The following is a 12,158-nucleotide window of genomic DNA, read 5'->3' on the forward strand; positions in this document are numbered from 1 at the left end:
TCTTCTGTCCAAGATAACCTATTACTAAAGAACTTAAGTTTCTAAAACTAATGTTTACAAGTAATTAACTAACCATTAGTTGTGTATTACAAGTAATTACTTATTTTTATCAGTATGTATTTCTCATATTTATTGATTATGTTTATTAGTAATAATAATTAGATGCAAATCATAAATCATATATATATATTTTTATAACTGACATAAAATGACAATTTTTTTCTCACAAGTTTATTGCAAAAATAGTGCAATAGTAACATGCTTAAACCTGAATAAAGTGCAGTCTTCTGTTTGTTCCCTGTAACAGCATTTGCTTTTGTGTTTTACATTTCACAATTCAAACAAGGGGTTATAAGAGTTGTCAGCTTGTCCATAACAATTTCACCTTCAATGATGATTTTCAGGCAGCTGGGTGAAGATCTGGTGTTGGAAGAGAGACACCTTCAGATTTACTAACAAGATCCCAATGTCCATTTGGCGAAAGGATTCATCTCCATCCTAAAGAAAAACAAAAAATTTATGCCAGAAACATAACCATTAGTGAATGAAATTACTGAACTACAACAGAGTAAATAAGAATGACAAAACATAAATTGTATGAAATTCAATTTATGCTGACATGATAACTATTTGGTCAAGCATTTTCAAATGTCCAAACAAATATTTAAAAATCAATAATAATCTGACTTTAAGATAAATAATATTCATGGAATGGCTGAAGCTCGTAATGTACAGACTACTTGTCAGTTTTGGCATATTCAAATTATACAATAAATGTCACATTCTAAAAGTTTCACATTACAAACAAAATGTACACTTACAAAGCTAGATTTGAAGAATTCAGTGGGATTGTCTCCGAGTAAGTAAGGAAGCCCTCTGAGTGTGACTGTCCTTTTTTCAGTAGAATCCAGTGACTGTAAGACAGAAAATGGATACTGTATAAGTTAAAAGAAATATACAGAGATGCAAACACTTTTGTAAATATACATTTAACCATTAATATGAACTATGTATTTTAATAAAAATGAATTATCTTTTTATCCATTTTAGATTAACTATGTTATGAACTTATGCTTTTACTGCACATGTGTTTTTATCCAGGTTACAAAAGTTTTACCTGCATTTTCTGCAAAAGCTGTGCCAACTGTCACCCACGTTGCCCCTCTTAGCTTTAAAACTTTCAATAAAACGGGTAGCGTGGTTATCAAGGGCAGAATAAAATTCCTGGTGCAGGTCTTTTCCCACAATCCTTTTGAATTCCAGACAAATCTAAAAAAAAAAAAAAAAAAAAAAAAAAAAAAAAGAAATTAGTGTTCTGTAGTGTCTGAGCAAGTAACCTCTCTTATCACAGCTGAACTCACAGTATTTACAGCTCCACAGCATGTCTGTAAAACAGAAAATATGTTTTATTTATAAAACATATCTATAAATTGTACATCAAAAGAAAGCAAAATCTCAGCTATTTTTTGGTCTTTTCATTCTATCTCTCTGTATTCCTAGTATTCAGACCTAGTGATAAGAGTTCAAAGACTCAGCATCAGTTCCAGTTATAATTATTCCAGCCTTTCTGAATCCTGTCAGGATGGTTTCTGTTGTCACTGAAGTCTAGGCTTTATTGATCCATCCAGTGACTTCCAGGAAAGTTGCATGGTGCACCCACCCGGTTGTCGTGAAGCTGTGTCCTGTGTTCCCATCCCCGTTTTCCGCCAGTTCCTCATAAGTATCTCACTCACTCCAAACTTTCTTTCTGCTGCTCGATTACCGTTTTTGGCTGAATATGTCACTACTTGCAGCAGGACAGTAGCTTTTTCTGCAGGAGGCATGCATGAAGTGACAATGGTACAGGAGTAATAGGAGTAACAGATACTGACACACAAGCCTAGAGCGCCCTCTCACGTTTGTCAGTGTGAAAATTTTAAAATACACAGATGTGGACAAAATTGTTGGTATCTCTCTAGTAATGAAAGAAAAATTACCAATGGTCACTGAACTAACTTGAAACAAAGAAAAAGCAATAATAAATAAAAATTCCCTGAAAAATAACCTATACAAATCAGAAACAGTTTTTGAACAAACTAATGATGGACAAAAATTATGGTACCCCTAGAAAAGATTGTAAGTAACTGAACAATAGGGACATGTTAAACTTTGGTGTGTCCTCTAATCTGCATCACATGTGTCTTCAAACTTGTCCTCAGTCAATCTGCCTGTTTAAAGGGGGACATGCGTCATTGTGCCATTTGGAGACATGATGGATACAACACTGAACATGGACCAGAGAAAGTGAAGAAGAGAACTAGAACGAAAATGATGGACAAGCAGGTTAAAGATAAAGACAATAAGACCATCTCCAAGCAGCTTGATGTTCCTTTGATTACAGTTGAACAGTTTAAGGTCCACAGGGCTGTAGCCAGCCTCCCTGGATATGGCCGCAAGAGGAACATTTATGACAAATTGAAGAGATGGAGCATACAAATGGAACCTCCAAACAAATGAAATGTGAACTCGAAGCGCAAGGTACATCAGTGTCAGATTGCACCATCCATCACTGTTTTTTCCAAAGTGGGCTTCATGTGAGGACACCACTGCTGAGAGTAAATCATAAAAAAGTGAGACTGGAATTTGCCACAATACATATTGACAAGCCACAAAGCTTCTGGGAGAATGTCTTTTGGAGATATGAGACAAAACTGGAGCTCTTTGGCAAGACACATCAGCTCTACATTCACAGATGCAAAAATGAAGCATACCAAGAAAAGAACACTGTCCCTACTGTGAAGCATGGAGGAGGCTTGGTTATGTTCTGGGGATATTTTGCTGCATCTGGCACAGGGTGTCTTGAATCTGTGCAAAATACAATGGAATCTCAAAACTATCAAGGTATTTAAGAACGAAATGTGTTGCTTAGTGTGAGAAAGCTTGGTCTCAATCATAGGTCATGGGACTTCCAACAGGCCAATGACCCAAAACACACAGCGAAAAACACACAAGAATGGCTAAGAACAAAACATTGGACTGTTCTGAAGGGGTCTTCTGTGAGCCCAGATCCCACTCAATCCCACTGAACGTGTGAAATGAGTTGAAAGATGCTGTCTGGAGAAGGAACCCTTCAAACCTAAGGCAACTAGAGCATTTTGCTCACAAGAAATGGGTCAAAATACCAGTTAACCAGAGCAGAAGTCTCACTGACAGTTACAGAAATTGCTTGATTGCAGTGTTTGCCTCAAAAGTTTGTGCAACAAAATATTAAGGTACCATCATTTTTGTCCAGGCCAGTTTCATTATTTAGTTTTTTCTAATATTCTGTTGAACCACAGGTGAAAAACAATGTTTGATTTTTGTTGGAATATTTTCAGTAATTTTTTATATATATTTGCTTTTTTTAGTTTCACGTTATTTCAGTAATTATTGTTGATTTTTCTTTCATTGACAGACGGGAACCAACAATTTTGTCCACATCTGTAAGTCACACTGGAGGATGAGTCACAGGACCACCCAAACCATGAAAAAAATGCAACTTATAGTCCGAAAAATATGGTTCATTTAAGTAATGAGTGCACAGTGTGATGGGGCATCTGGTTCTGACCTCTGATTTGGGTCAGCGCAACTAAAGAGACCAAACCCTGTGAATTGTGTTGTAGAGCTCACATTGTTGTTAAATTAACTTAGTGTCACTAGAAAAATCTCCTTATTCATATGTGAACATTATTCATTGATTTGGGTGATGGGACAACTTGCCCCAGACCCCAGGTGCACTTCATCTGATTGGTTTCTTTTTTTTTCTTTTTTCTTTTTTTTTTTACCAGGTCCCGCTTTTTCAAGAGAGACCTGGCCAAGGTAGCAGCCAACACAATCAACATAAAACAGTACTATCACAAACTATCACATTAGAAAACCATTTGCATCTCTCGAGAAAAGCATTCACGTATCTTTGTCACCACACTTTTTACAATTTTCTTGAACAAGAAACATCATAGATTACAGTTTACGATATTCCTGTAAATTATTCCAAGACCATGGTGCTGCACAGGAAAAGACAGATTTTCCCAGTTTAGAGAGGCATCATGGCACAGTGAAGAGTAGGAGGAGCAAAGCCAGTAAATAAATATTAACCAATGCTGTTTTCTGTCAATTGTTAACTATATGCAGCCAACTAAATCATAGAGAGTGCAGTGGTGTGTGAGAGACTTAGCACTGGTGATAAATCTTACTGATGCATGATACAGTCCAGTTTGTGCAGACTGGAATAGGAAGCATTCATACACAAGGTATCACCACAATCCAGAACAGAAAGAAAAGTTCCACCAGTTTTTTTCTTAGCACTAAAAGAAAAGTTTGTGTCTAAAATAGAAACCAATCTTTTGTTTGAGTTTTTTTTTTTTTTAGGATTGCAATACTTTAACTGTAAGATGACCATCCATTCATATACCCAAATATTTATATGAATGAAACTGTCTGAATGACTTTCCCATCAGATAGTGAATAGTGCAGGTGCTTGATCCTTGTGGGACACCTCTCACTATATTGAATGACTCTTATCTGTGGCCCTCGTCCAGCACATACTGGGTATGGCCTGTAAGATCATTTTGGAACCATCTGATCGATTTTTTACAGAACCCAGTTGATCTTAGTTTATTTAAAATAATGTTTTTTGGATCTTCACTTCTGAATTTGAACTTATTTGATCTTTGTTTGCCTGAGATATCTCCAGAAAAGCATTTTTCATAGTTACAAGTAATTTTTTTCAACATCTTTCCAAAAGAATTAATAATGTAGTACATATTTGAATATTTAATAACAAGTATAACTTTTTTCTAATGATCAATGAAACTGAACAGATGAAAGTAACTTTAGCCACAGCCCAGAGAAGTGTGCCTGGGGGTATGGGGCACATTGTCACAATCACTGCGGGGCAAGATGTCCCATACTTACAACCCCTTTAAAAACAAAACATCACCAAAATCAATGGGTAATGTGCACAATTAGATTTTTCTAGTGACACTGAGTTCATTTTTCGCTCTGACCCAAACCAAAGGGCTGGACTTTAGTCACACTCTGCCTTCATTGCTTGAATGTATTTTTTATTTTTTTGTATAAACTATTATTGTTCCTAAGATAGAAAATAAAACTCATAAAAATATATTTTTTTTTAATTTTTTAAATTATTGATAAAAAAAGAATGTGACATCTAACCCTGTGATGGGGCATGTTGCCACAGCCGTCCAACCTTGTATTTGAACTATTGTAACTGTGTGTACGAGACAGAGATAGAATGAACCAGCTCTTTCATTTGGCAGACATTTTATATTTTAAATTTATGTTCAGTTTCAGAAGTGTGACAACATGCCACGGTCTCCCCTACCTTTTTTAAAAACAAGAGTCTCCACAGGCTACAGGTGCTTTAAATAGACCTTCTCATCCTAATTGCCTCTACTTTCATTTGTCTAAACTAACGAAATCAACGACTTGCGCACGTGATGTTCTGTGCACTTCCTCCTCCCCCACTGCGTGAGCGCGCGTCCTCGGGTACAATCTCCTCTCCCTCCGTCTCCTCTAGGGCGGCTCCCATCGATGAATCTACATCTCTCCATACCTGCTTCACAGACTCAAGTAGATCGCAGCCTACTGGGTGTCTACATCACATTTTCCGCAGCAGGTGGACTGTACTTGTAAGAAACATTTGTACAAGGCGGAAGACCACGATTCTCATCTTCTAAAACTCATCATTTATACGTAAGTTGTCAGACTTTTTGACTGTTTTGTTTTTAAATAGACGACTTGAAACTACAGTTAGCGGTGTCTAGACAATCAAAGAACCTAACGACATCACTCTGGTTGCGCTCTATAGCCTAAGTAAAGGTCCGGTTGGTGTATCACTCGTGGTCACACTTGGTCTCTTATTTATTTATGTTCTATGGAAGTGTTTGTATGGTGCTTTTGTTGTTGTGTTGTCTTTTCTTTGTGATGAAGCATGTGATCCCCTGTCTCAAGACAAAGTTCTCCCATGGGAGACAATAAAATATGATCTTATCTTAAATAGATTAAAGTGAATAAGTGCTGTGTGCGTATCGTCTGCCATTTTCTGGGCTCTATGATACACACTTCTTCAATACTTGCCGAAATGAGCTCTATACAGGCTATATTAAACATAAAAATACAGAAAGATACCATTCTGGATTTGCATGTTTGGCATGTCCGAAACCTGCTTGCCCCATGTGGTTATTATTGCTTTTCCTAGAATGTTTCACAGTGTAGCCGACCATTACACATGAACAGCACCTTACGCCACAATGGCAATTTATAGGTCAGAACTGTGGAAAGGTGACCCCATTGTAAAAGGTATTTCATCAATAAGACCGCTGTAATTAAATAATAAATACCAAATATACATTCATTTGTGGGTTATCTTCATAGAAACAAGCAAGTGACAGACAGAAAAGTTACATTTCCTCTAAAAAGCTTTAGATCTAATTAGCAGAGCCTACTCTTGGCTGTATATTGATGCTTACAATGCCCAACTTTTATTTAAATGATTTATTGTCAAATGTCCTATATTACACCAAACAGACTCTTGTGAGCTTTAAGTCATGTTATAGTGTTGTTACCTCATCAAAAATATATCTGGTTTTGTGTCATTCAGTCATATCTGAGTAAACCATTATTATTAGTCTGTCTACATCTCCAAAGCTCAAAATGTTCTATTTGAGTGTTTTCTGTTTGAGACTAATAATATAGGGTTACTCAAGCATGTGTGAATGAAACAAAACACAACTCCATGTCTGTTTTTGATGAGGAAACAACTTAACATAGATTACTACAAATAGTGTAATATGGGCCCTTTAACTTTAGATGTATTTGGGAAATAGTTTAGCCTGTGTCTTTTGTCTATAACATTTCATAGACGTTGCTTCAATACAAACAAGGCAACAATATTATCCTGTAAATCAATCAAAAGTTGTTGTCCCGCAACAAACAAGTTCTACAAACTCATAGCTTATCCTCTCTCTTTGTCGTTCTATGAAATGTTAATAGTCCTGAAGTTCTTTATATTGCAAACATCATTGCAGTGAGGGGACTGGCACAAAATAATTTTATAGTTATATTTTGAGAAGTTTTGTGGGAATTATCACATTTGAAAGGCCCACATGTTATAATGTTGTTTCCTCATCATAAACATAGCTGGAGTTGCGTTTTGTTTCACTCACACGTTTAACCCTAACCCTGCATATTTTGGCTGTGTTCTTTTCTCAAACAAAAGAACACAGCCAAACTTCATACACCTTCATTAGAATCAGTTCTATGATTTCAGACAAGGAATTGCTAATCTCTACAGAATAAAAGATAAAAGGTAGCTGTTGAAAATAGGGGTGGGTATTCGATGAAATTTTCTTAATCGATCGTCGGAAGAATTAACGATCGATTATCGATTAATCATTAACGTTTTTATATTAAAATGATCATCATTATTATTACTAGCTGCACTACTAATCTGCATAAATAAATTCAACTTTACAACAAATAAACCGTAACGACTCTAGAGCCACATCAATCCGTTTGACATTATAATGTGTTTAAAACTTAAAACCGCATCGCTAATTTGCATAAACTCAGCAAAGATAAAACTACAGCTCTTGTGCACTGATGTGGTCAATTTCTGTCGGATTAAAAGACATGACTCAGTGAAGTACAGGGTAGGGTGACAATATTTGCGTTTGTCAAAACCAGGACACCGTACGGGAGGTGGGAAGTGGGGACTCTTCATCGACATTGCGCGACTCTCACCTGGTAAAGCTTTTTCCCACTGGACACCGAAACATATGTGCTGCTTTATACACTGTGCACAAGGACTCCTACTTGTCCCGAACGCAACAGAAAGTGTGGAATTTCTTGTACAAGTCATCGTTAAATACACATTTGTGCTTCGGCACGCTGCAGGCTCACAGACTGTTTGTGTTTGCTCGCTCCTTCTAAGTGCAGAGAGACACATGTACGGACCCCTGTTTGGTCACGCTACGCTACGCACAGCAACCTACATTTGGTTTGTCGATTAAAATTAACGTAATCGATGAAATTCTTAATGATCAATTATCGATTAATCGATTAATCATGCCCATCCCTAGTTGAAAACTAACACTACATGACATCACAAGGGGTAATATTTTGATCTGTAGGCATACTGATAAAGGATTGTTCAAACACATGTGAATGAAACAAAACACAATTCCCAGGTATGTTTTCGATAAGGTAACAACATTGTAACATGGCTAAAAGCTCCCAAGAGTCCGTTTTGCATAACCTATTATATAACTATTTCATTTTTTCTTTTTTTTTCAGTGTCAAGATGTTGATAAAACTACGGCTAAGCACCTTTTTCCCCATTGCCGCACTATTACTCTTCATTTTGTTTTGTGTCCAGATGAATAACAATAACTACTATGATAACTTAAATAGCTACAGTGAAAATGTGACGGAAGAGGAGATTGTGTATAAGAGAGTTATAAGGAATTGGCCAAAATGTGAACAAAACAAGTCTGCAGTTATCATACAAGGCTTTAGCAGTCTCCCAGAGCACATTCAAAACTTCCTTTACTATCGCCATTGTCGGCACTTCCCCATGCTCCTGGATATTCCTGGCAAATGTGGCGGACCTGAAAAATCCTCTGAAGTTTTTCTCTTGTTGGTGATCAAAAGCTCACCTGGGAATTACGATCGGAGAGAGGTGCTACGCAAAACATGGGCCAAAGAGAGGCAGCACGACGGTTTATGGATACGAAGAGTGTTTATTTCTGGTACATCAGGGAGTGGTAAAGACAAACTGAAATTAAACAAGCTTCTAAGAGCGGAGCAAAAGGAGAACAGTGATATCCTGCAGTGGAATTTCGAAGAGTCCTTTTTTAACCTGACTTTGAAACAGATTTTGTTTTTGGAATGGATGGAGAAAAATTGCCCCAAAGTCCGCTTCCTGCTTAATGGTGATGATGACGTCTTCGCCAACACAGACGGCATGGTTGAGTATCTCCGAGACATCCCTGGAAATAACGGGAGCAGTCATCTTTACACTGGGTTTGTTTTTGAAAATACTGGACCAGTTCGAGATAAAAGAAGCAAATACTACATTCCAGAGCAGATCCAAAAGTCTGCTAAATACGAACCTTACTGCGGAGGAGGAGGCTACTTACTTTCAGGTTACACAACTATGATCATTTACAACATGTCCAAGTCCATTGAAGTTCACCCTATTGACGATGTGTATATTGGTATGTGTGTTGTGAAGGCGGGGTATTTGCCTACACATCACATAGGGGTGAAAACACTAGGATTGGTGATATCAAACAACCAGAAACTAGATGAACAAGAGCCCTGCCACCTTAAAGGCCTGCTGCTGGTGCACAGATTTTTACCTGCTCAAATGTTCCTCATGTGGCACAAAATAAATGACCCTCAACTCAGATGCGGCGTGCAGTTTTGGGAAGACATTTAAAAAGTGAGAAATTAGAATTTAAAGGGCCTATATTACACTGTTTTTGATCTATGTTGTAATGTTGTTCCCTCATCAAAAACATACCTGGAGTTGTGTTTTGTTTCATTCACTCAACACACAAATCCTGCATATTTAGGCTGAGTTCTTCTCTCAAACACTCTGATCCACTTTGTGATGTCATGTGGTAACACAGGAGCTGCTCCAGTGTGCTTTTAAACATACAGCCTCACTAGAATACTTTGGATAATGTCAGCCCTGGAATTTCTGATCTCTACTTAACAAAAGGTAAAAGGTAACTGTTAACTTGAAAAGTACCACTTCATGACATAACAAGGTGGAACGGAGCAATAGAGACAAACTAATGCTAAAGGGTTACTCAAACATGTGGGAATGAAACAAAACACATCTCCAGGTATGTTTTCAAGGAGGTAACAGCATTATAATATGGCTTAAAACTCACAAGTGTACGCTTTTCCATAATATAGGCCCATTAACAATTTAAAATTGAATATTATACTTGAAACAGGAAAACTCCTCAGAATGTTCCACATAACCGAAAGCTGAATCTCACAAACAGGAAGAATTTTTAAATCTTTGGACCGTGAAAGAACAGAAGCACTTTGCTGTTTACAGTATAATCAGTGGATGCAATTGTCGTCTTACTATATGCCTTACTTTTATGTGTGGGTGTGTCATGTTGTCCACCAACTGTCCTCTACAGCACTTCCCCATTGTCACTCTAATGTGTTTCCAGTATGATCAGTTTACCTTTGATAATAATCAGAATAATCCCAGGGTTTCTTCAACGGTCTATATTATGTTTTTTTGTTGTTTGTTGTTTTGTATGTTATAATGCTGTTTCCTCATCAAAACAGTACCTGAAGTAGTCTTTTGTTTCATGAACATATTAAGCACAGAAACAGAAACCATTCTATTCCACCTTGTGATGCTATGTGGTAATACTGGAAGTGCCACACTGTGGTGTTAAACTCTATACACTTCATTAGACTCATTTGGATCATTTCAGCGATGGATGGAACAAAACATTTTGAGCTTTGGAGATGTAGATAGACTAATAATAAAGGGTTACTCAAGCATGTGTGAATGAAGTAAAACACAACTCCAAGTATGCTTTTGATGAGATAACATTATAACATGGCTTAAAGCTCATAAGAGTCAATTTTGAATAATATAGGACCTTTAAATCTAACAATAAATCCTATGAATATTTTGAAGTTAGACAGATCTGTTACATGCTTGTATATTGCAGTTGTTAGTTGCTGTTGTAGACACTGGAGAATGTTGAAGTAAAGGCATAGGTTCAATAAGCAAATTCTGATACAAGACCAAGTGAGCTTCTACAGGATTCATTTTACATTAGTTTTTAAGTAACTTTTTTTCCTCTTAACCATATTGTTTTTAGTTTGTGCACGGCTGTTCTGTGTACTGTGAATACAGACTATTTGTTGTGCTTATAATAGTAATGTACTTTGAATATTTTGTATTGATACTATTTATTAACATATTTACATTCTTGACAATAAAATTAAATAAAAATAATATAAAAGACAATATTGCAGAAGTCTTTTGCAGAATGGTATGAACAAGACAAAAGGAAATCAAGTTCACGCCACTGTTTACTCTGGTTAAGGACATCATGCAAATATATCTTTGCAATGTGTGGAGCGGAAAATGCATTTACAAAGCAAGAAGCAGAGTGCATACTTCAGGTTAGTCTCATTTCACTAAAACATACCTGTCATCATTATATTTAAGATGTCACTAAAAATCTTACCTAGTTTTTCTAGTTTAGTAATTTCGATCAAGTTTTAGTCTTCCTAGTTACCGTAATGTAAATAAAGGCCAAACCTAGATTACTAATAGTTAAGATTACTAATAGTTTTTGTTGCTTTTACTGGTAACAGAAGTAGAGGCATTCTGTTGTAGAACTCACCACTACTTCCTGTTAACTTTTCCTCCACAAACTGCCGCTTAATACCACAGTGATGTAGACTAAGTCTACTACCGTCTCAATGTTTTTTTCTGTTTACTACTTTATATGAAGTAAGATGTATCAAATTTAGTATCAAAGGCAAATAAACTACTACTACTATTACTTTATTACTAAATATTTTATAACCAAATCCTAAAATTAGCCACCCTTTCTTTTGTTGAAAAATATTCAGTAGAGTTATGTAACTTTTTTCTTTACTACATAATTCCATATATCTCGCTTCATACATTTGAGGTCTTCTATATGTACAGTATATATATATAAAAAAAAAAAATTAAAAAAAAACATTGAATGAGAGGGAGTGTCCAAACTTTTGACTGGTAGTATAAAACTATGATAATATGTACCACAGATACTATTTCAAGCAATAATTGAAAAAGAAAAAAAAAAAAAAAGAAACATGTCATATACACTGAACTTTAATGCACTGTAAACACTTTTACAGATATATAATACAGTTGAGATTAATTTGAATTTGTGTTTTGGGGAAGAGTAATGCATGTTCACTTTGTATATGTTTTTATACTGGAAACAAAACATAAAAAAGTATAATGAAGCAGTCATATCTCAAATAGGATTTCTGTAAAAAGGGTTTCTTCATTAGTAGTTTAACTGTTCAATGGGTCTTAATGATTAACCTAAACAAACAGTCACACCCATACC

The 12,158-nt window shown here is 36.1% G+C and overlaps 1 protein-coding gene and 1 long non-coding RNA gene across 2 annotated transcripts; one reads left to right on the top strand and one right to left on the bottom strand.

The window, feature by feature from the left end:
* Positions 1 to 295: 295 nt before the first annotated feature.
* Positions 296 to 5,540, bottom strand: LOC110160012 (uncharacterized). The gene is made up of 5 exons (XR_002318749.2): positions 5,363 to 5,540; positions 1,362 to 1,385; positions 1,118 to 1,269; positions 822 to 914; positions 296 to 498 (listed from the first exon to the last, which is right to left on the bottom strand). It is a non-coding gene; the product is annotated as an uncharacterized LOC110160012 (long non-coding RNA).
* A 33-nt stretch (positions 5,541 to 5,573) lies between these two features.
* On the top strand, positions 5,574 to 11,053 carry LOC110158788 (N-acetyllactosaminide beta-1,3-N-acetylglucosaminyltransferase 3-like). Its single transcript, XM_055165059.1, has 2 exons — positions 5,574 to 5,733; positions 8,335 to 11,053. Exon 2 carries the CDS (start codon positions 8,342 to 8,344, stop codon positions 9,479 to 9,481), a length of 1,140 nt encoding a protein of 379 aa, XP_055021034.1. The 5' UTR covers positions 5,574 to 5,733; positions 8,335 to 8,341; the 3' UTR covers positions 9,482 to 11,053.
* Positions 11,054 to 12,158: the final 1,105 nt, after the last annotated feature.

The sequence above is a fragment of the Boleophthalmus pectinirostris genome, unplaced genomic scaffold, assembly GCF_026225935.1.
Source record: "Boleophthalmus pectinirostris isolate CB_2022bp ecotype Guang Dong unplaced genomic scaffold, ASM2622593v1 HiC_scaffold_7, whole genome shotgun sequence".
Classification (NCBI taxonomy): domain Eukaryota; kingdom Metazoa; phylum Chordata; class Actinopteri; order Gobiiformes; family Gobiidae; genus Boleophthalmus; species Boleophthalmus pectinirostris.